General features: G+C 42.5%; 1 protein-coding gene across 2 annotated transcripts in view; it reads right to left on the bottom strand.

The window, feature by feature from the left end:
- Nucleotides 1–2,267: 2,267 nt before the first annotated feature.
- TTYH3 (tweety family member 3) overlaps nucleotides 2,268–26,089 on the bottom strand; it is a 162,951-nt gene continuing 139,129 nt past the window's right edge. The window contains exons 8-14 of one of the 2 annotated variants that reach the window (XM_088452049.1): nucleotides 23,652–23,707; nucleotides 22,901–22,993; nucleotides 20,614–20,706; nucleotides 20,392–20,528; nucleotides 18,833–19,009; nucleotides 16,033–16,108; nucleotides 2,268–7,849 (exon numbers count right to left, since the gene is read on the bottom strand). In XM_088452049.1, the coding sequence (XP_088308175.1) occupies nucleotides 7,784–7,849; nucleotides 16,033–16,108; nucleotides 18,833–19,009; nucleotides 20,392–20,528; nucleotides 20,614–20,706; nucleotides 22,901–22,993; nucleotides 23,652–23,707 (698 nt within the window). In that variant the 3' untranslated portion in view covers nucleotides 2,268–7,783. Of the gene's footprint in view, nucleotides 7,850–16,032; nucleotides 16,109–18,832; nucleotides 19,010–20,387; nucleotides 20,529–20,613; nucleotides 20,707–22,900; nucleotides 22,994–23,651; nucleotides 23,708–26,089 lie in introns of those variants that run through there. The other variant, XM_088452050.1, reaches the window with a different exon arrangement.

Raw genomic sequence — 26,089 nt, 5'->3', positions numbered from 1 at the left:
AAGGGTAGCATTGGGGCAATTACTATCATTGAAGGGGCCACAATTAAACTTTACTTGTTTAAAATACACACAGTGGTTTCGTGGAAAAGGGCTTTCAGCATTGTTAAAAGGTCTCTATGGAGACAGAAGTGTGTGCAATGCTGCACAGCAGGATGTGATACCACTGGGTGTGTAGCTGTCCCATGTAGTAACACATTCCCCCGTCCCCCTGTAGTAATGTATTTCTCATATTGGCAGCAACACATCCTCCTGCACCATCGCTGTCCTCTCCCCATTTGGCTCCCACTATTGTAGGGTCAGTAGTGGTGCCACCAAACAGATGCAACCCTGAGGCTCTTAGAGAATCAATGCTCCCGGTGACATTAGGGTTTTATTTTATTTTTAAGACCTGTAAATAAACGTGGGCTTGTGTGCTCAGCATGCAAAGGTTTAGCTTTAATGTGCCAGTCTGGATCTGACTATGGGAATGAAAATACATTATACAAAATGATCTAAAATGCAACAGAAACCAGACACTTGTTGTTAGCAAGTAATTACAGAAACCCTTTACTTTTGTTTTCAATAAAAAAAAAAAAACATTGCTAAATTCATTGTCTGAACATTTTGGCTTATCGCATAATGCAATGTATTATATCATAACTTTAATAATGATCAAGTGTTGGGCTTACCTGGGCTAGATGGTGTGGCTCAGACTGCTATTGGGAGTAGAACTAGAGCAATGAAGGGGAAAGAGCATTGTGGCAATCTCAAATATAGTGGTTACATCGGTGGCATCGGTTGCACACCCCTAGTTATGGGTCCTGCCGGTCACTGGCATGCCTCCGTCAAGTCCTGCCCCAATGAGCAATTCCAAACCCTCTCCAGTGTCGGGTGCAGGAAAACAAATGGTGAAGAAAAATCTTTTAGGAAGAAAAAATAAATAGCCCCAGGGTAGTGGCCCTGTCTGGGGCCCCCAGCAAAGGGCGTCATATATTGAGGGACGCAGGTTGTGCATGGGAGGCAGAACCAGCCCTAGGCATAGACAAACTAAACAAATGCCTAGGAGCACCCAAGCCCGCCTTGGGCAATCAGAGGTTTGGGGCAGGCACGGCGGGGCACCTGCTGCTGGCTGGGCAGAGACTATGGCAGCAGCTATTGTCACTGTGCAGCGTCCATGATCGGAGCTCAGCTGACAGCTCACATCAAGCCTGGCAGCAGCAAACAGTGAGCGGGCATCAGCGGTTTCCAGGGACGGTGCACCTGGACGACAGCTAGTGGTTAGCATGGGTGCTGTGTTGGGAGAGGGGTGCTGTGCTGGGAGAGGGGTGCTGTGCTGGGAGAGGGGTGCTGTGCTGCGCTGGGACAGGAGTACTGTGCCGTGATCTGTGCTGGGTGAGGGGTGCTGGGAGCGCAGCGCAATGGGGGAAGGGGCCACAGCACAGTGGGATCACACCCCTTCTGTAAGGCCACACACAATCCCATGGGGGGGGGGGGGGGGGGGGCACCACCCAAAATCTTCCCTAGGGCACTAATTTGGCTAGGGCCGGCTCTGATGGCAGGTATAGACTGACTGAGTGTGAGTGGTTTATGTTTAGAAATTAATGCTGTGTGAACATTGAAATATTTAAGATAAACATTTTTAACCAAAAAGGGGATCTCAAACATTTCCCTGTTCCTACAAAATGACAAATTCCCCTCTTACAATATTGAAGATGATGCTATTTTTTTTACCATAACTTCTAGAAATACTGTACATTTAAACCAACTCTGCAAGCAGAACATACCCAATGCCATCAGCAATCTACAAGAAGCAAAGTACAGTCAGATTTATTATAGTAACTTGGATAGATGAATTGAAGTGCATTTGACAACAGCCCCAAACAGCTCTGTGCTGTTGTGGGTCCCTGCTATCTAATGCTCACGTCTGTGGTTTAATGCAGTGCACTATTCAGATGATGCTGCCTCACTCATCAATGACAGGTGCATAGAACCCTACTTGTACAAAGCTCAGCACAGGCATCTCCTGATATAATCTGTGCTGCTGTGAGCATTCCACAGATCTGACTATTCTGTCCTTGCTCACGTTATATATTATTCATGTCCATAGGTACAACGTTTTAAAGAAAGTGGTCTGAACCTATTTGTGTCTGCCAAAAAAAAGTGGGTCTTGCCTTATTTTGTCCCTATTATGCAGTATAAACATTAGAAGGTAAGTGCTTCGGTTATAAAACATGTCACACTTTGGGATACTGCTGTAGAAAACATACTATTGCATACAATGGTCTTCATTGTTTCAAACTTTTTATTTTAAAACATGATACCCAAGTTGAATGGTAACCACAGAAATTACATTAATGATTCATTTTAAAGTTTTTGTTTGCAAAACAAAGCACAGTAAAAATAGCCATGAACCATTCCATTTGTTACAGAATGGGTTATATTATAAACAGGATACTAGCAAAATACAGATAGGAAAGAAACAGGTCCATACATCAATGTGCAAAAAAAAATTAAATAAAAACATTGGCTTAAGTGCAGGAAAAATATCAACGAAATTAGCAACTATGTTAAAAATATATATATTTAGCATTTTATGCAATAGGACAGATGGATTTTCTGCAAGAATACATTTAGGAAAACAATATGAATTTATGTTGTTATACATTTGGCAGAGTTGTTTTTCCTTCTGAAGTAGATCAGTTAGCCGATTCAAAAAAAACAGGGAAAAAAAAAACCACACAACATCAAAAAAATAGCCACCTTTAGGCTATTTCTTTTAGATTATTTATTTTTGAAACTACATCTGTTGGCACGTCAGGAATACTTTAACATGCAACAGGAAATATTAACCACGCATGTACATAGCTTGTCCAGAAAGGAGACTAAAGTCCAGTACAACTTATTTACATTTAATGAAAACCAGTGCAGGTACCTCTGCCAGAGAGAGATGGAGCAGAATCATTCTGGTTTCCACTAACAGGAGCTACTCGCTGCCCGGTTATCTAGGAGTCATCCAATCTGATTATTGGACAGTGTGTTTTACTTTATTATCCTAATAATTTTTTTTAAATTAAAAAAGTAGCTATGTAAAAAGGATAGTTATTTTACATGCACTTAAATCAGCAAGTTTGTTAAAAGGGAAAAATACCATATAAAATTATTTTCACTTTAATTTACATATAAATGCAATAAAAACAGACATAGATTTGTCTACAAACACAGATGTGGACGGTCACTTTGGCTGTGTCAGTTCCCTAGGTGGAACAGATCAATGTCCAGCCAGTTAGAAACTATCTGTGGTAAGAAAGTTGGTTAATTGACCTCTGACAGCTGCATTCGGCCAAATTAGTAGATCGCACTGTCAGTGGCCAGATTAAGCCTCACTCAAACAATGTAACAGTCTGGCAATTCCAGGCAGATTGGTTTAATTTCAATGACCTTTAATATGACACAGAACGGCTTTACAAATACAAATGCATTTAGTGCACAGATCTAATCTCATCTTTTACATACAAAGGCAACGCAACAAGTAATCTTTTCATACAGTGGAGATATCTCATCCTTTGAAACCTACATTTAAGCTGAGTACACACTGACAGATATATTGGCTGATCAATTGATCGGCCAATGTATCTGGTGCCCGTCGGCCAGTGTCGTTCACAGACACATCGCGTCGGCTGTGCTGCACAGCCGATGGGCAGATATAACTGTCCATCAGCAAGTGTGTACGGGCAGTCTGTCGACCACCCGTACACATGCAGTTGCAGTCGTGGGGATGGGGGCAGACCCGCCCCCTCAGCCAGCAGGACCCACGGCTGCCTGGAAGATGATTGTCGTTCATATACACTGAACAACAATCATCTACAGATATATCTGCTAGGTGTGTACCCACCTCAACTGAATTAAGCAGGGGCTGATATATTGATTGATTGGTCAAGTGAACAAAAAAAAAAATTTGAAACTGTGCCTACTTACGGGTCATGTTTAGAAGCTGTGCCTACTTACGGGTCATATTTAGGGGTGTACTGGCAAGAACACACACATGGAAAGATAAGCAAAACAAAAAAACAAAGACAAAACAGTTCTATTGCATAAGACAGACAATATGCAGGTCACTTTATACTAACCCCATCTCCACAATGCAGCTCACTTTACACACCATCCCATCTTCTTAGGTGACCACTCGTGAATAATTAGTGGCTTTAGAGTGGACACTTACTATTAGGAATAAAGCAATGGGCACATTCAGTATACATACAGGACACACAAAGGTTGCAAAGTGGTATGGTGGTTAGCCACGTCTTCACATAAATTTTTTTTACATAACTTGTAAAATTGTGTGCAAATCACACGATTCCCCTATAGAACTGGTTCATGAGGAGGCTGATCAGGCAAGGGACGAGAACGATGAGCACATGATTTGGTAATAACGACCGGGAAAGTGTAAAAAATACATGGGTATAGCCAACTTTACTACTCTGGAAAATCAGTCCGGAATTGCATAGCGAGCATCATGAAAAGATTACAAAGCACCAATTATATATATGTACAGTAGGATGGAGGACTTTCAGGTTCATATTATCCCATTCAGTGTAACTGGTATGGCGTTCATGAGAGACTAAACAACTTTAAGCGTAAATCACATCTGTAAGGTTCTAGGTTAGTGGCCAGCAGACATTAATGTCTAGATCATCACAATGACCACTCTAGCTGTGAAAATGTTTGAAGATTAAAAACAAAATAAGGGCTCTGCAAGGTTTTACTAACCCACTAATTTCAAATGGGCATACATTTTGAGAAAATAGCAAATACATTTTTCTGGATCTCTAGGAACATGTTAGCTTTAGAAATGTACAGTTTTGCAATAGGTCTGTCAATTACACAATTCTAAGCAGTGTTCATATTCTCCTATGGTGAGTCACATCTGACCATCCATTCAAATTGATCCTCTCATCTCTTTATCTAAGAATATTAGTCCTAAAGACGAACCCAGGGTGACAGAATAGAGAGGTTTCATGCATTAATCTGGTCGGCAGGGTAGGGAATGACTGTACACAAATTATGATCCACCCTCCTTAAAGTTACTTTGTAGTCCACTCAGTGTGCTGGATGGGTTATAGAGAGACCTGTGCAAATTAGAGCTCACTGAGGTCACCACACAGCCAGTGAGCATGGGCTTTCTATAGAACATGGAAGTGAATATTCTACTGTCTCCCTTCCATGTTTCGCCATCCATGCCATTCCCTAGAGTAGCTAACAAGGCCAGAATGCAGCTAGGAAGAATAATGCGCCTACATCTACAGCAGTCAGAGGCTGCATACGTCTGATCTACATGGTAGGGCCAACACAAATTTTTGAGACTCTTTCCAATGCATGTAACCAGAACCTATAAGAAAAATCTATTTGTGAAGACCAGACTCAAGTCCGAGGCCCTTTGAACGGCAAGCAAGGTGAACCTATTAATATCACTCACAGGATACAAACACTACAGTAATATGCTCAAGATCATGGTCTTGAGGTGGTTTTCTTTTACAAATTACAAGGCAGTCTTTTACACTGAGCACAAAGCCCAAACATGCTATTTACATTTCACATTTTTGAGATGTCTGTTCTAGAACAGCTTTGTGTCCAACAGCAGCATTGTGCTTCCAAAATGATGTCCTGTAGATTAAATGGTATGAAGTCTGTCATGGCCTTGGTTGTATCAACATGACTTTATATCCTGCGGTTAAGACTCTATGGGGAAAAAAAAAACATGGATTCCTCAAGACACTTCTGCTATGGACTTGTATGTACTAATTTTAGCATTAAAAGGGAGTCCGCAATATATTCTCCAAACTAGTACAATTCCGTGGTGAACCAGAAGTACGATAGATTGATGACATACACATTATATATCATATACATAACATGCCATAAAGTGGAGATACGATAACTATTTAAAAAATAATTCCCACAATTAGTCCAAAGGTTTTCGGAGATCTGGTAGCCGGCAGAGCGACAGTTGAAGATCAAGCTCAACAGCTATAGCACCAGTGATAGACAATGGATTGCTCCAGTTATAGATGTTCTAATGCAGATTGTGAGGTTTCAATACGTTCCAGCGCTACAAATGTGCACTTCTGGATTGTGTCCCATATCCATTATCGCCACAAGATTACGGAAAAAAAAAAATGATAGAACGGTGTATAAAAATAGGAAAAGTTAACCAAATCCATACTGCGAACAGACGGGTGAAGTAATCGCAAGCCTCAATTGCGGAAATAAGAAGAGTGATCCGACACTGGCCTCATTGGGTACAGAGACCTTCTTCGTTACATATACTGGAGTTAAAGTTTCATCCGCAAGGCTATGCGACTATCTTGTAAGCAAAGATTGGACCGACTAAATGAGAAGGATTACATGTAACAAAAAGGTAATAACTCCAGATTTTGCTCTTTACAGTAAAAAGGCTTTAAAGTAAAATGTTGTAATACTACAATGCCCACCTAAACAACTCAAGAATAAAAAGCATGATTATATTGGGGCACGGTTAGGGGTGCACATTCAGGGTGTTGGTAACAGGAGGTAGCAAACCTTTAGTATTTATCAATGCAATCAATTTATAGTCTCCTAATAAATTGTAACTACTGCCCTTATCCATTTAATCAAGTAAATCAGATGTTCAGCAGTGCCAAACACAGTAACCACAATTAGTTAACAGGTAAAAAAATTTCATGCCAAATGCATGTGGGGGATATTTATCGCGATTGCTCTACAGTGAGACAGTGGTTATCAGTACAGAGGATAAGTAACACTGGGAGCCAAAAAGTAGTGGAACACGTGTCGGCCGCAGTGGTGTAAACATTTGGCAAGAGTAACAAAGGCTTTAAAGAACTATACAGCTGAAATAATGGCTGAAAGTGGTCATTTTAACTGTGAAAAGCAGGAATAATAAAAGAAAGCAATAAAAATTATTCGCTCCAAAACTGGTTACGCAAGGTGTTAATCGGCTTGAGGTATCTTTTCAGGTATGACAACTGGTTGCACTGCAAGACCTCTAACCTAGAAGTGGACTAAACACCCTAAAATGGCATGAATAGCTAAATGCGCCTCACAATACAACATGGAATGTCCATAGAAACACTACTCGCTGACAACAAAACTTCCAGACAAACCAGCTAAAAGTTCAGTGCTTAATTTACCCCCACACATAATTTAATTTCATATATATAAGTACTGGCAAGTGTATAAATAACGCTGAAGTCCAACTAATTGATTCATTTATGTATGGAGAACAAGATATTGTTAAACTATTAATGAATTGGCAAACAAATTAAAATAGTGAAGAAAGGTTACATATTCTATTGAATTTTTGAAACAATAACTTGGTACATTTTAGTCAGAGATGGTTTATAAAAAAAAATAAACAGCAGACTTATAGGTATAGATCTTTAGAAAGGCAACACGAGAAACAAAAATAATAAAAAATAAAAGAGAAGTATAGTATAGGGTTTATAAACCCTAGACACCCAAAAAAAGGCCCGGTGTTTTACTCAGATAGTAAAAATTATTTGAGGGAGATTCCTGGGTTTCAATAAAATAAACAAATGCCTCATTGAGGTCAACAATTTGTTAAGCACGTCAAGACAATTCTTCCGTTCCATCTTTCCTGTTTCCTTTGTCTTTCCATGTATGGGAGCCAGGGTTCCAAGGCATGGTTTATAGGTTGGGGCGTCAAGGAATGCCAACATTTACTGAAAGACACACGGAGCTCAGAATTACACTAGGTTGAGATCTGTCTGAAAACTCGTGGAACAAGTACTTAGTGTGCAGGGTCTGTTTCCGGGCGGTTGGTGGCCAGGTACTTTGCTCTCATGCTGGAGGTGTACTAGAGAAAGACAAGCAGAACAAAATTAGTACCCTCAACTTAGACCAAACTCTGAGAACAAAACTGACCAGTCAAAGCACACGGGGAGATGCATCAAGCCTCGGTGAGAGAGAAAGTTATGACAAGCAGCCAATCAGCTTCTGTCATTTATCTAGCAGAGTCTTTGATAAGACAGTTCGAAGCTGACTGGTTGCTTTGGGCAACTGCTCCACTTTATCTCTCCCCAAGACTCAATACACCCCTTCCCCCCTACAGTGTGAGAATATCTACCAATATGCCAAAACAAACCCTGAAGGTAGAAACCCTTTATCTAAAATTCCGTTACTTTGTTCTTTTACAAGCTGAACTTCACAGAAGTATAGGTCCATATGTTTGATACGGTGTGATTACACACAGGACCCCCTACATGAGAAAGAGATGCGTGTTTCAAAGCCCGTACAGAGACGTCTTTCTAAGTTATTAGCAATAGGGTGATAACCTGGGTGTGCTCCAATTGCGGTGGCTATAATATTTAATGACACAGATCTGAGCAGCATTAATAACTCGGATGGAGGCATAGACAACAATGGTAGCTTGATTTTAATTATTAAAGTACAGGAAGAGAGTTTGTAAGGCAGAACATGTGCAAATGGCTTAATTGCTCACGGACGTCATGTGACCCAAATTCATCGCCAATTTCTAAAGACGCTGCTGGAACACAGTTTTGTTTTTTCTTCTTTCTTTTAAATAATAATTCATTACAAATCCTAGACTAGAGGATTAAATACTGCATAGACATTTCTATGTTTCCCTGGAACGGATAGACGAGTGGATTTCATTCAAACAAATTGAGTTAGAACACAGTGCTTGCTGGAAGACGGTGAGAAAATGGAGGTAAACACAGCACTCCTATAATTACATGCATTGCACAAACAAGTCAGTGACATTACCGTGCTACAGGACACCTGTGTGGGCCTATAAATATTATGGTTATCGCTACAGCATGGTACGGTAATTACTACAAGATTTCCCTAACATGATCACCAAGGATGAGGCAACTTTTTCACAAGGGCAACTTCACGTTATGTAGGAACATGAAGTTGCTGAGTCTCCCCCGCTATGGCTGAGCAGCGCCAAAGGATGACTGGCAGACGTGGCAGCTATACGCAAGGGCCATGACCCTGGTTCATATGAAGACAGGGGGAACCCAGGCTTTGGGCTTCTCTGCTAAAGCGAGACTGGGTTCATGCTGGTGCTGGAATTTTAACCGGGTCCTAAGTGTCTACAGATGACATTGAAATAAACAGTATGACAGCTTCCAATTCATTGCACAGAACTGACGTTCTCTGTGGAGACTGACAAATACATGTAGAGAGGGACTCCTACTTAGAAACTGGATGCATGCCCTCTTTAAATTAAAAAGAGATGATATCTTAAATTGCTCCTATACTCCAGTATTGGGCGTTACCTCTACACTATATGGTGCCCTCTTCCTTGATTCCAACTAAACATTTACTTTATAATCCTAATTTTCCAGAGTATATAAAAAATATAAAAATTGGAAAGACAAATATTATGCACAATTTGTTCCCTGATTCTCTGTTTCCGAATCACCCTAAAAAAAAAAAAAGTATAACATACAATTGGAGCCATGAGAACAATGGAGGGGGAAATGACATGATACCCACGGGATGGTCATTGTTTTCTGCAGAAATGAAGGTCAATGTGTTAACACCTGTGGAGGGGAAGGAAACAGGAGAGAACAGCACAAACCGGTTTAAAGCCCCAGAGTTATCACAGTGATGTACAGAGGGGAGCAGAGATGTGCAAGCCGGGCTAATCCTCATGCATGCAGCAGGCAAGCACATTGCAGCACAGCTCTTCTCCATCTGCCAAGATGTAAGGGGCAGCGGCCCATGCTGGACCGAGAGGCACGCAGCAAGCAGTCTGACACAGCACAAGCACAGTTAGCATGGATCTGGTGCAAGGGAGCGGGCAAGGATGGAGCAGACATGTTCTGTGGAGGAGTGTGGTTCATGTGCGAGTGTCGGGACAGCTGAAATGTGACCATGGACAAATAGCTTGCTGTTCGGAGTGTCACAACTTAGTCTGCCTGACTCATTTAGACCATGTGACAGTTTGGGTTGTCATACCTCAGTATTCCGAAGTTGCAGAATTCCAAGTTTATACAGCTTTCTAACACCCCCGAACCTATGGCTACCTAAAATGCACCCGTGGTCTTAAACACTGAACGGCCTCGGTGCAAATAAATAGTCACAGAACGGCCACCTCCACTATGCACAGACGGTTGATGAACTTTACGGTGTTACCAAGTGCATGGGACTATGGTCCAGACAAGGGGCCTGTCTGTCTCCTGGACTCTGTGCCCAGAGAGCCTGCAGAGTATTATAATGTCAGTTACAGCAGCTAAATGTGTAGGTGAATTGTTAACACCCTCCCCCGCCATACAAAAAAAACCCCAAAAATTCTCAGATATAAAATTCAGGATTTATCACTGAATATAAAAGTATTCTACATAATGCAAATATTTCAAGATCTCCAACTCCAGTAGGTCAACAAGAGCTCTCTTACCTGTGAATAGGTAATACAGTACAATAAGCCACTACTACAGTGAAACACACAAGTAGTACTAACATAGAAAAATAAAACTCTAGTAAGCTGCAGACTTTTCCCCAATGTGCTGATATTCACCAATTCACCCTGATCCCTTACAGGAAAACTAAACTGTACAAACCTCTCATTTAGAGCCAAATTCAGGTATTGAGAGGAACCATCCCAAAGCGGATTGTTAAGCCCAAGACAGGTGATGACAAGTCAAAACAATATAAAGCCATAACCTGTCCATTAACAGGACTGACCCATATTGGTTCAATATTTGGGCTAGCACAACCAGGCCCATACACTTACCTAAGCCAGGCTAATTTTTAAAATATCTATGTGAAAAATATATCAACAATGTAATAAACCCATTTAGTAGGATGTTCCAAACATAATTATGCACGCTCTGATTATTCTCACTAATTAGGTCCTTGTAATGCCAAGAATGGTAAAAGCAAAGTAAAATAAAATCACACTGTCCACATAACTTGTGCTAGGAGTTATCAAATCTATTTTTGGAGGCGTTAAAAAGGAGATTCGCTCAAGTGTCACACCGATAAATCCTGTGCTTTAAAGTGGCACAGGAACGTGCACCCAAATCCAACATGCACTGTGCAATCACAAACTCAGATTAGGAAGGATAGTCCGAAGGTAACGCTCTGTAGAGCCAAATCCTCTCTGCAAAACAGTCTGCTCATACTGCATCAACATCCTGTTATGTGACAGGACAAGCTATGAATGGAACTCGAGGGATTTCAGGCACATGAAGAATGTTTTGGCCTTATACACAGAATGACCAATCCCAGGACAAGGAAATAAGTGTCTGAGCGAATGCATTAGCCTGTTTGTGATGTGGGCTCTGCAGTGAGGTAGGCCGCCAGCAATCACAGCACTGTTTAGGACACATGGAGTAGAAAGAAATATAAATATCCACATACACAAAACTCATAAGAGAGCATCAGACAGGTGTTCCGCTATTTATGGGGGTGTCTGTTGCTACTGGCAAAGCATAGATTTGTGCCACCTCAGGCCTTGGTTAGGGGGTGCATAGGGAGTTTGTGGAGAGATGTGTAGAACTTAGGCGCCGGCCAGGGGTAAGGAGGAGGAGGAGGAGAATAGTGCAGGAATGGAGGGCAAGGAAAGGGTTGAGTGAGGGGAAGGAGCACCTTTGTTTAAGTACCTGTTCCAATAGCGAGCGCTGTTACCAGTACGTCCGTGCACTGTCCGAGGGTTTAAACTGCCAGCTCAAATGGCTGCTACTGTCCATGGCAGCCAAATACAACTGTGATGTTGCAGGAAAGAAAGAGAAATAAGAGAGTGGAGCCTCAACGTGCATGAAACATGATAAAGTGCAGCTGACACGTCATGGGGAATAGTACATCCATGAGTGTGCAGAGAGGAAGGGCTCTATCACGCTACAGGAATAGCCCTGGATCAAGAAGGGAGCACACTGGGGAGAGGGAAGACTGGGAAAGAGATACCGACAAACACATAAGCATGTCAGGAGATCTAGATCATGATCATCGTGTTGCAAAGTCAGAGAGGGGATAATTGCAAAGCCCTGACCTTTACACCTCAACACCAAACATCAGGATGTATGGGAGGAGCAGACGGACTCATGCTGAATATACACCCTAGAGTCATACTGACATATAAACACTCTATGCATTGGTTTGGACCACATTTGCACTTGATGTGAATTATACCACCTCATTATGCAATCTGTGCAGGAGTAAGATTACTGACGTACTGGAAGCAACCCAGATTCTGCTCCGATCACCATGGGATGCCACGAAACACTCCAGAACGTTGGGGGTGACCATCTTTGACCTTGCCGGTCTAGTCATGTGCTCATATTGGCCTCCGACTGTTCTCCTTTCAGTTGTCAATCCAAAGACAGACACTAGTACACTCTGTGTATTAACGGCAGATGCGAGTTGTACGCCTCTTATAACTTGTGCTTATAAGTGATTCTCTTTATATGTGTATGTATGTATGTATGTATGTATGTATGTGTATATATATATATATATATATATATATATATATATATATATGTAGTTTGTCTGTTTATTTATTGTAATCATAACCAGAGTGTAGTTGACCCAGATGTTTTATTTCGGCCCTAAGTCCAGTCTTTCAACCAGACATGAAGGTCTCTTTGGAATGCAGTTACATTTATTGCATTTCGGGTTTCCATGAATTAAAAACGTGGCTGCAGTGTGATTACCCCAGGCTGACCGTGCAATACATATTATACAGAAGATCTGGTAAATGTAGTCACAGAAATGCATTGATCGATCTTAACGCATCATACGACGCACCCAAAAATAAGAGTGTGCTGCATTTTGGGGCGTTGTACATTCCACAAGTCAGGAGATCGGACAACGCATTTCTATGGACCAGAGATCCCAATGTAGAATACTGCAGTATAACAATGGGTCATTCTAAACTGATCAAAAAATTCTAATATATCTTAATAATGAATGTATGAAAGATGCAGGGCATGCATGAACGCCATCAAAATTAGGCAAGGTAACCAAACGATCCTGCCATTTTGCAACACGTAATCCTTTATAGTGTCCTTGTTTACTGCATACATTATATTTTTGTGTGAATACTTACACCGAATGGGGAGACAGGATAGAGAGCACAGTCACTTAATAAAATCTGTTATCCACAGTGCAAGCGCCAGTCTCCCGCCCCATTAATACACGGCTATAATGAACAGATGCAATGAGGGATATCGAAGCAATGCATTTTAATTAGTCAAGCCTTCCATGACCATTCAAGCTCCTTGTTAATTTTCCCTTTAATGAGCAGCCCCAGGGAGAAGGCACGCAGTGAAGCTACAGCAAGCTGCGCTGCGAGGTCATCTGTCACTGGCAAAGACGGACATCCCGGAGTGTCAGTGTGCATAGGACGCGAGCAAAACTTATATAACACGATCTGCCATTAAGCTCTTAGCAGCACCCACATTCATAATGACAAGGTGAACTGCATGAAGGTCTTCTCTAAAGAGGCAATCTCTTATATTTCCCATCGGCGATACGGACAAGACTGTAATGAGTTTGAGTGGCCCAAAATATAAGTAAGTGCCCCTGTAAGCGGTTGATGTCCGGCTGTTAAGAAGGAGCCGCTAGCTGTTCCTAAGGGATGAGCCGGCTTTTGCCAATACACTCACTTGTATTTTTGTAACTAAATCAGAAAATCTGAGAAATGTCTCAAAATGATTTGATAAGAAAAATCTAAATACATTTTCGGTATTAGGGCCAGGCTTCTAAATTGCCCATGGCTAGTACTTTGAAGAGGTGCAGGAGCCATGTGCATGATTTAGCGATTTGCGCTATTCCGATATGTATGCAGTTGAGTGTGCATGCGTCACAATCACACTGCATATGTGCCAAGGTACCTTTGCAATGCCGCTCTCAGTGAGCATTACTTCGCAAAGTGTTTGATAGTCAGGGACCGTTTGGGGAAGGTAACTGGATTGGCGGCAAAAAAAAAAAAGCAGGCGTGTCCCGGACGTCTGCGATCCCGCGTACAGGGATTGCAGACAGGTAAAATGGTTCCGGCATCTTAGTTCAGACAGCCCTTCTGCGTGACCAAAGGCCTACTCAGATGGCGGATTATAGAATGATCTGCGACTGTGGCCGCGGCATTGTACGCACTTGCTTAGATCTGCGAAACCGCTGGTGGGAGTCTCAATACATGTCCAGCCAGCTACAGCATTCGCATCATTTTGCACAACTGCGTATGCATTTAGCGCACATCTCTGGATCAGAACGTATAGGCGCTCACACATCCTGATCACTGTATAGTATTTCCACAGTAAACAGAGGGCTGCAGAGAGGAAGTTAAAAGACAAACAACAACAAAAAAACAAAACAGCACATTTTAAAAAATGTAAAAAACAAAATGCTATATTCCACTTTAAAAAAAAACAAACAAACACAGGAAGATATTACTACATCAATTAAACCAAAAGATAGACTAAACCATATGGCAAAAACAAATGGGAATAAAAACAGCTCTGGATTCCGTGCTTACAATGTGAAACCAGTCCATCCCCTATAAAACAGAGTATTATACCAATAGTTATTACTGCAAATTAATGTTATGCTGCTATGTACTGTGAGCTTTTGATGCAAGCTTCAAACTACTGGAACATTATTTTACTTCCTATTCACTGCTAAAGAATGAAATTATTCACATAAAAGAGAACTGGTAGCATAAATGGACATTAGGGGGTATATTTACGAAAGTGCAGGTATTTTTAGAAAGGGAGATGTTGCCCATAGCAACCAGATTTTACTTAACATTTATCTAGCACCTTCTATAAGATAATAGCTAGAATCTGATTGGTTGCTATGGGCAACATCTCCACTTCTAAAAACCCCTAGGAGTTTATTGGAGTTTCAACTTCACCAAGTGCATTGCGTGGAAGGTTTTAAAGGTACTGAAAATAGCTTTTTTTTCTGTGGGCAGGGGGTACCTCAATATGGAATACTATAAAATGTGTAATTGTGTCAAAAATACCATTTGTATACTCCAGTAATAGTGGTACATAGTACTTTTATTCTAATGGCATGATGGAATTAATTCCCTATTTTACCTGAGCAATAAGTTGTAGTATTTGGAATTGGGCTGGGGGCTATCACTCTTCTTTGCTGCAGTCACGCCAAACAGCCCCTCTCGGCACGCCTGGTCCCGTGAGACTCTACTAGCGCCGGGGGTCTTTTTCTTTCTTTAAAAAAATGCGTCTAGGTCACATTGCAATGCGACTAGGACACACCGGGAGACTGCGCTGATTAATTTGATATGCGAAACCTGTGTGTATATTATATATATATATATATATATATACACACACATGCATATATATATATATATATATATATATATAGTGTGCGAGACATCTATAAGTTTGGGCGTGTACCAATGTGGTAAAAGCAGATCATTATTCTGATGCGCACATTTACCGGTCACACTAACATGCTCTAAAATTACCACTCGGTTTGGTGAACAAAAAGCAGAAGATTACACAAAGCACATGGAGATGACTCAGGCTTCTGACACACAATGACGAGTAATACTTACTTGGGTCTTTCCAATATTGTTTACGCAATTCTATCACGTTAGAGTCTTGTGAGAGTTTCTATATGGGCCCTATCCTGCTAAAGCCATTTGAAAATCTTCAGTCTTAGGTGCAGATTTAGCATACCTTCTATAGAGGACAAGTAGAGGCTCTGCCACCAGCCTCCAATCATACTGTAGCTATAATCTACCTAGTACATTCTATACAATGATTGCTGCGATGTGATTAGCTGATATGGACAAACACCTCCACCTGATATGGACAAACACCTCCACCTGATATGGACAAACACCTCCACCTGATATGGACAAACACCTTAGAAGGTCTGACCGGCTTTGAGCATTATAAACCTTCAAAATTAGATCTGCACTTTGGTATACAAAGAGTGTGTAGACTGTAGAACCCTCCAGCCAGTTTCTCTGGCCCTAAGATAGAGTCAGTTCCAGCTTAGGCATTATGAATGGGGTGGAATGGTAACATAACTTACTGAAGGAGGGGGTGATTCACGCCCAATCAGAGGAGTGTTCTCACAGCGGGGATTTTGGAAGTTTGCATTTTGACTCCTGCAAAGAAAAAATATAGATATATATATATTTTTTTTTTTTTATTGAAATTTAAGCTTCAAAAAGTCAATGTGCCGTGAGGGTACAAAATGCACTTCTTTCACGTGATGACAGTCCTGGAAGTTTATCAGACTGTCATTAAAGCCAATATATACGAGATAACCAAATGGATAATAATGCTACTAAAGTCATAGTGTAATAAAAGAGAGGCCTCTTTACTGCTTATACAACTGCAGTTGCAATAACAACTAAACAAAAAAAACTGCATAACTTAGGAATTTAAGTTAAGTACACACAATGCAATAATCGGGAGGAGTAGCCGATTTTTCACCTGCTTGGCCCGATAATCTCAGAGTGTGTACTCAGCACATGGGGCCGATTACCCAGCCAGATCGGATGATTGGATTGGGCCTGCTGCACCACATTCCTGATCAGCAGATACTGTGTTCCTGTCTGACCGTATATGCAGAGACATGATATCACCAGGTGACGTTCTTTAGGGAAGGTAATCGTGCTGATCGGAATGACAAATCACTCAAAATCGGACGTGCTCAATATTATTTCATCGCTCAGCAGACCGTGAAGTCTGTTGGATTGTGAGTAATATCATTCAGGTGTGTACACCTAGCATTACAAGTATAACTACCAAATATTTTTTATCCTGTAATTTGCTGTCATTTCAAAAGTTATAGAAACCCAGCGCTAGTAAGGCAGGGGGACCAAACACTAATTCAGCAGTCAAAATAAGGTAATTGCCAACCTTATAAAAACAAAATAGAAAGAGAAAGACTGCGCTCTAATGTCTATGCTGGGACACCAGTCTAACACACATGAATAAAATTCCACAAATTTATTGCATAAGAATACATAAATCACACTACATCAATCACTGAAAGATATTACTTGGAGAACAGTACATAGATATAAATTGGAGTTGATCAGACTCTCATTTAAAACCATACACAGACACTAATAAAACAATACAAACAAACATGAATGAAAATAAAAGTCAATCTTGAGAATAATCAATCTAGTGTTATTTGTAGCTAGTAGAAAGTCAAATTGGAAAGTTGCAATAATCCTGGAGATCCTTAAAAATCCGGGTCTAAGTAACAATGTTTCTTTTCATAAATAGAAAAGCAGGATTAGTACCATTGACCTGGGGTGTATGGCATGCACTTAACAATCAGAATACTAGAGGCTGAAATAAAGTCCTGTACAATATATCAGTGCAACGTATATATCAAGGAGACTTCATTGGCATCTCTTGGGTATGTACACCCATAACAACCACCCAGATAATAAAAAGAAAGTGGCTGCTTATAACAGGTAAAATTCCAGCGTGATGTACCAGCTGGACTTCAATTAGTATCTCCAAAATACGTAGCCGAGTCTCTGTATATAATAACGTGGGTGACGCTGTAATCACTTGTGGTTACTCACGTAATAGATCACAGACATTTAGCCATTTCAAGACCAAGTGACATAGGTGGCAATCAAATGGATCAGCATCCTTAGAGCTCCATAATATGTGTTAGCCCTCTGCTCCAAAGCGGTTTATGCCGCAATGCACCGTCAGTTTAAATCAGGCCCAGGTGCTGCAGAATGGCAACTGCTTGTGGCAGATGAATATCCGGCGTGGTGTGTCCGCTAAGGTTAATAGCGATCTCCGGAATATAATAGCCGGGTGTCGGGACGTAACGGGGACAGTACTGTAAGCGGTGACAGTCACTCACATTGAGTTTCACAGGCAGATCTCCGTCTTAGGACCAAACAGCGTCAATGACAGGTGGTTAGGTCAGCGTCCTTACAGCTCCGTGGTGTGTCAGTCCTCCGCTACAAAAACATCTCTGCCACGATAGAACAGCCGTTCCCACCAAGGAGACTGGAGATCCTACTTATACCTAATACACATCTCTATACCTGGCTGCCCTTGTAACGAGCTGAGATTTATATTATAATTTGCTCCTCATCTATCGTGGCAGAGATGTTTTTGTAGCGGAGGACTGACATACCACGGAGCTGTAAGGACGCTGACCTTGTCAGTACAGATCCTAAGGCATGCCAAGGACACTGCTGCACTGGAGATAGGAAGGACTTAGGAAGGAAATATCAGTGTTCAATTGTACCCGCCGTATTGGGAGAAAGCCGCGTCACAGGTACTCCAGCCCACTGCTCTGGGTGATGGGGGGACGGAGGCATTCAGCACACAGGGTCATATGAGCCACTGCAAACCACCCCGAAGTGATCTGGCACTTTTATGCATACTGGGCTTGTGAATCTAATGGGCCGATTCAATCACACACTAAGAGCTTAACAACCCGTGCGCTACGCACATAGCAGCAATGACAGTAAAGCGTTGTATAGCGGATTCCAGCGTGCACCTCCTCGGGCTGCAGGCAGAAACCAGCAGGAGACATCGTGAAGCTGATCCTGTGTAATGAATGATGTCTGATAATGGCATTTATCATGCCATTAAATTGAATCGGTCCCTAAGAATTATCTGGGCAATAAAGAGGCACTGACGCGGTGCACAGCGGTTCTGTAACTGACCCCCACTGATGTACAGCCTGTAAGAAACACCTTTATAGCTGCTGAAAGTAACAGGTTTATATTCATTTCAAACTGTTCACAGCCAGTGGAATATTGTATAGAAGCACAGTGCAGTCATAGGAAAGAGACCAGTCATAGGCAATCTAAGATCACAATACAATGGTGACTCACATGTACTCTGTCACAGGTGCATTGCTGACTGTATGTGCGGCTGCTGGGATACTGGTCTCACTGCCGTAGCTGCTGCCACAGCTGTACAAACTGGGCATGTGCACCCGGTACAGGTTATCATGAGTCTGTCGAGTCCCCGGTGTGGTGGTCTCCTCTTCCCCCTCTTCATAACTGGCCCTGATGGGCAGAAAGACGACACTCATATGAGCACAGCAAATTCCAAATAAAAAGGATTCACATTATCTCAATAAACGCAACACATAATGGCACGAAACATGCAGCAGCTCTTTCCCAGATGCAAATACATTGTTATTAGCAGCAGAGTAGTTCTCCGGCTAATCATATCTGTGCGTCACAAACAAAAGTACAGATCTGTATATGGTAACGTGCAAGAATGTACCCTAATGAAATAGTGATTCCCAGGTTTTCAGGATGCTCTCGCAAACCTCTATTTTATTAAATTATCAACAATGATGAACTACATGAATATAATTTTTTTTTAGCAAAGAATATTACATAGCGAACTGCAGTTATTTCTTAGTATATTTTCAATGTATGATAAATGCAGAAAAAAAAGATGCCTTTCACAAAACAGCCACAAGGTGGCAGCGGTATGTCAATTTGTAATTCCATCAAACCATGCTAGTAGCGATTTGACGAGCAGAAATTATAAAAAAAAAAAAAAGACAAAAAGGTTTATTCCCCTGCTTAATATATAACTTACCCCTCATCTTGCCCCTAAACACTCAGTCCCCTTCCTTTAACCATGTATACATTGAAAACATGGCTCTTTTACAGAAGCAGAAAAGACTATTAAACCATTTCTGTTCATGTTTAGGGGTCTATTTACTAAGCAGTGTTAGGAGACAGAGTGAAAAGTGATAAGAAAGTGATAAGGTGCCAGCCAATCAGCTCCCAACTGTCATTTTTCAAACACAGCCTGTGAGATGGCAATTAGGAGCTGATTGGCTGGCACTTTATCACTTTTCACTCTGTCTCCTAACACTGCTTAGTAAATAGAACCCTTAGTGTGCTAACCTTATTGCATAATCCGTTACAGCCTGCAGTGTGACTGAACGAAGAGCTTAGTACCAGAGCTTATCAATGCCCTATCATATCCCAGTTATTGTGTTATTGGGATGCAGGGGTCCTACTCATGTGACTTCACTCTCTAACTTCATACAGCTAGAAGACCGCCACTTGCCATCTGTATGGGTCTGATAAGCATTATTTAAATGGAATTCTGTTTGGTACATAATTATCTAGACTAGTTGCAACGTTATTTATTTTTATAAAAACATCTGATTTAATTTTATTAAGGGGGCTTCTAAAAGTATTGGCACCCGGCAGTAAACTTTACATAATTACCAAAACAAGTGTAGAGACGGGAAACCTTATGCAAGAAGAGCTGGCAAGTAATTACTTTAGCAATACAATTTCCCTGTAAGGCAGGTAAGGTGGGTCAGTGTTGATGTTTCTGTCCCTGATAATCACCGGCTCCTGTATGCAGAGATGGGAACACATACAGACACAGAAAGTAAGTGCTGTTACTCACATACCTCCTCTGCTGCCAGGTGTGGGGCACGCTGCAGACAATGGAACTGAACATCAGGGCAGTGACAAAGGAGAAAAGGACCAGGTAGATGAGCCCCTCCACTCCATCGTAGCAGAAGCCAGTGAGAGACTGGACATAGTCCTTACAGGGAACAAACATGGGTCACATCTTAGTATCCGCAGGGAGAGGCCGGGAAGACCCATCACAGACCCTATCCGCTACTTACCAAGTGCAAACCGCGGCAATCCACCAAAGCTGTGAGGTGCTGCAGGTTAATCTCCGTTGAGTTAAGGACTCCTTGGATGTTAACAAGTTTGTCCTATAAGTGACAAGAAAAAAAACAAAAAAAAAAGTGTTCACTACAAAGTTGGTTTATATAAAATCATCTTCCAAGGACATTTAAACCAAAAATACAAAAACGAGCTGTGTAGTTCTAGCAATGGACAGTCTAGTTACCAACCGTATGAACCAAGGCATATGCTGCCATCATAAAAACAGGACAGGCAGTAGAAGTTTACATTGTATAAGACATCTCATTTCACATATGTTTACAATGGAATGCACCCTATGCACTGCATGTGACACATGTACCACTCTATTAGAACCATAAGCAAACTTGGCTCCTGGCCAAAAGGCAGAGCAACTGAAGGAGGGCCATTTAGTGTCTGAAACGCGTTAAGCTGAGGTTTCCTACAGGACATATCGGTGGTGGTGTGACATTCCCCTTTTTCTGGTGATTGGAGCAAACAGGTTTCCGGGACTTGGGGACTCCAACTTTTGCAACTTCCAGTTGAAGGGGTCAATATTCCATCTGCTGCTACCATGGATAATTGTGATATATGCTTCATGTTTTTTTTCCCAATGTGACGTTTAATAAATGTGTTTTATTGCTTCAAAACAATATTACACTATTATAGTTTTCTTTTTTTTTGAGATCCTAAACGAATACTGAAGAAATACAAAGCTCCAACAAAAGAGATACCTAGGATATGGTGATATATGCATACTTTTACATTTTATATGTGAGCATAATACTTGACATTAGTCAAAATACTTCATTTCCCAAACAGTATTACCACTATATGTTTTTGCTGTTTTTTTTATTTATTTTCTTTCTTGGGATTAATATCTCTTGGAGGAATATGACTGTTTGAAAAAGCATTAAAGTGCATGTAAGATATCATTAAAAATTATTGGGGAACACGTACCTGTGCGCAACACTATTTTGCTGAGAGAGCAACTATAATAGTAATATGTTTCATTAATATAAATGTTCTTACAACAACGCCTTTGATAAGGAACAGAGAGCTATGCGCTCGCAAGCGGGTCGACGGTGGCCCAGTGCGCATGCACACAACGGAGCCGGCTCCGTCGTGCGCATGCGCGAGACCTGGATAGCGACGGGCAAACAGTCGCTCCGGGTCTCGCACCAAAGGGGGCGTGCTGTCAATGTTTAGTGAAAGCATGCCCCCTTTGGTGGGCAGACCGGGGGAGTGGCTGCCCAAACTGAGGCGTTCCCATGTGAACACCTCTGTTTGGGGGCGGCCCCACTGACATCACGAGTGATGTCAGTGGGAGAGATTTTGGCTCTGTTTGAGCCGAAATCTCTCTGGGGCTTGCGGCAACGGGACCCTACCACAAGGGTCTCGTCGCAAGCCCGATGGTCGCGATGGTCTTGACCATCGCGACCATCTTCCTGGCCGCTCGCTATAGCTGTGGGTGGTCACCCACAGCTATGCGAGTGGCCAGGAGGCTGGTCTAAAAATCAAGAAGGCCAGCCCTGATTCAGAGCGAGCGCTCTGTCAGACCGTCCGGCTCTGAATCAGGGCCAGAGCACCTTTATCCTATTCAATGGTCACCTCCAGCTTGTCCAGATTATTAGCCAATCAGAAAATCAGACTGTTCAAAAGGGTAAAACGGCCCCATACATCTGCCGGCTGTTTCATCAATTACCTGATGAAACCGAAACAGCTGATCCGCCAGTCGGAAATGCTGAACGACGGCCTTCGAAGATTGCCAATCTGTCTGGTGATCGATGAAATTGTTAATGTTAAAAGAAAACCCGATTTGCCGATCATGATCATATTTTGATTGTGACCGGCAAATCTTTGAAATCCAACAAATTGGATTTCACCGATGCCCCAATCCCAGTGTGTGGGGATTGGGGGAATTGGCCCAATACATTGCAGATGCATGGGGGCCTTTAGTCATGAGAGGGGTGTCTATGCGAATCTTATGGGAGGCAGTGACCTGTCCTCGTGTAACTGTGTCAGTGAGGGGCAGTGTCATGCTGCAGGGAGGAGGAGAAAGAAGGGAAACAGGAAACACCAGCCAGAGATTTATAAAGTGGAAGGAGCAGGGTCCCCGCAGCAACAGGAGTAATATTGCTGGGTTCCTGTATAACAGACGCGGGAAGTGTGCTGCAGCAAGCACTCCTCATATCATATCAGGTCATATTCCAACTTCATTAACTTTAGCAAAAAGGGAAACCAGAAGAGAGTTGAGACACTTACCATAGACTTCGGGTAATCTTTAACTGCTGAACGCAAGAGATCCAGAACATCGTCCTGCATCTCCACCAGTGCTTTATGGCCACTTGATAACATCTAGCCGAGACAGACAGGCATGTTATTATTTATACAAAGAGAATACACATGTGAGCGATGATTCTAGGAGAAACACATGTAATGAATTCTTGGCTGTAGCAATGTAGGTAATACACACCCCATCTATACAATGACCAAGCGTCTGCACCTAACATCTGCAATTAATGGCCAGAGGGCGACTTCTGCACAATTGGGCGTTAGGTCATGATGAGAGATAAAGGCAATGGTAATTACAGATTCTCTCCTTATCACGTCTGCTGCGTGCCATGTTCTAGAACAGGTGTAAGGCAACCTGTGGCACTCCAGCCGCTGTGGAACTACACATCCCAGCATATCCTGCCACAGTTTTGATGTTAGGGCATTGTAAAACTGTGGCAGAGCATGCTGGGATGTGAAGCTAATCAGCAGGTGGAGTGCCACAGGTTGCCTACCCCCTGACCAATGACGTTACTATAGTAGCTAGAAGCAGATATGTTCTTTTCAGGATATTGCCAGCAGTGAAGATATCTGGGACCGGACCAACATGGATGATGACCTCTTCACACCGGCAGCAACAGGACAAGTGCAACTAACTTAACTCACAAAGCTATAAAGAAAGTCACAATTCAAATGTCTAAAATGTATATTTCATATAAATATGTATTGCCAACCCACGTACCTGCTGGAAAGGATTAGCAGATCCAGGGTTACAGGAAAGATAATAGTTTAAAATTTCTGAAAATAAACAATAAAAACAAAATGTAAGATTGGTGTACTGAGCGCCTGACCACATAGCAGATTGCAGCACAACCGCATCTAATCAATATAATAGAGTTATTTAGTATACAGTTGTAACCATAGGGAATACAGAGCTGGAAAACCTTTAACATTAAATATGCATTGTGTGTTTACAGCCATCACTTCTAGCGCTGCAATTGGACACAACAGGAGCTGCAGATGGAGGATGCCTAAATACATCTGTAGAAAGTTCATTTACAGGAACATTTATCATGTAAGTAGGGGTAATAAGCACATGTATATGCATTCTCCAGCTCCAATTCAATTTTCCAGTAGTGTTAATGTGCAGCCAAGGGAATATGGCTTACTCTACTTACTCTATGGTTTGTCAGCACTTCAAAGTAATATAACAAAACATACAGAACATTTCCTGCCTGCTGTAAAGGGTGCAGGCCAAGCATTGCAGTGCTGCTATATGTGTAAGTGATAACACGTAATGCTCTACAAGGGTATTCCAATGCCATTCGCCTCCCGGGTATATCACACCTGCTGCTCAACACTCAGTATAATCATTGCTGCTCTTTTAGTGATCGTTTATATAAAACACATGGTATACAACCCCACCGGCACCACGGCTTAGTCACAGTGTATAACTGCAGGATGTACATTCAGTTTTGAAGGAGAATCTTCCAGGTAGAATTATCTAACAATTCAAACTGATCTTGCGATTCAAACCTAGTCGGCAACTCTGCTTTACAGTACCTAGTGCACACCCAACCATACATCTTCCACTACCCCCAGCAAGCTACAACCTACTGTGACCACTACCCCCAGGAAACACTACAAGTTACTGTGATCACTACCCCCAGCACGCTACAACCTACTGTGACCACTACCCCCAGCACACTACAACCTACTGTGACCACTACCCCCAGCACACTACAACCTACTGTGACCACTACCCCCAGCACACTACAACCTACTGTGATCACTACCCCAGCGCGCTACAACCTGTGATCACTACCCCCAGCGTGCTACAACCTACTGTGATGATCACTACCCCCAGCACGCTACAGCCTACTGTGATGATCACTACCCCCAGCACGCTACAACCTACTGTGATGATCACTACCCCCAGCACACTACAACCTACTGTGATGATCACTACCCCCAGCACACTACAACCTACTGTGATGATCACTACCCCCAGCACACTACAGCCTACTGTGATGATCACTACCCCCAGCACGCTACAACCTACTGTGATGATCACTACCCCCAGCACACTACAACCTACTGTGATGATCACTACCCCCAGCACGCTACAACCTACTGTGATCACTACCCCCAGCACGCTACAACCTACTGTGATGATCACTACCCCCAGCACGCTACAACCTACTGTGATGATCACTACCCCCAGCACGCTACAACCTACTGTGATGATCACTACCCCCAGCACGCTACAACCTACTGTGATGATCACTACCCCCAGCACGCTACAACCTACTGTGATGATCACTACCCCCAGCGCGCTACAACCTGTGATCACTACCCCCAGCGTGCTACAACCTACTGTGATGATCACTACCCCCAGCACGCTACAGCCTACTGTGATGATCACTACCCCCAGCACACTACAACCTACTGTGATGATCACTACCCCCAGCACGCTACAACCTACTGTGATCACTACCCCCAGCACACTACAACCTACTGTGATGATCACTACCCCCAGCACACTACAACCTACTGTGATGATCACTACCCCCAGCACGCTACAACCTACTGTGATGATCACTACCCCCAGCACGCTACAACCTACTGTGATGATCACTACCCCCAGCACACTACAACCTACTGTGATGATCACTACCCCCAGCACGCTACAACCTACTGTGATGATCACTACCCCCAGCACGCTACAACCTACTGTGATCACTACCCCCAGCACGCTACAACCTACTGTGACCACTACCCCCAGCACACTACAACCTACTGTGACCACTACCCCCAGCACACTACAACCTACTGTGACCACTACCCCCAGCACACTACAACCTACTGTGATCACTACCCCAGCGCGCTACAACCTGTGATCACTACCCCCAGCGTGCTACAACCTACTGTGATGATCACTACCCCCAGCACGCTACAGCCTACTGTGATGATCACTACCCCCAGCATGCTACAACCTACTGTGATGATCACTACCCCCAGCACACTACAACCTACTGTGATGATCACTACCCCCAGCACACTACAACCTACTGTGATGATCACTACCCCCAGCACACTACAGCCTACTGTGATGATCACTACCCCCAGCACGCTACAACCTACTGTGATGATCACTACCCCCAGCACACTACAACCTAC

Source organism: Taudactylus pleione, unplaced genomic scaffold (genome assembly GCF_031769625.1).
Source record: "Taudactylus pleione unplaced genomic scaffold, aTauple2 ptg000032l, whole genome shotgun sequence".
Taxonomy (NCBI): Eukaryota; Metazoa; Chordata; class Amphibia; order Anura; family Myobatrachidae; genus Taudactylus; species Taudactylus pleione.
Note: the sequence above shows the minus strand (reverse complement) of the source record. Positions and strands in the feature narration are given on the sequence as shown.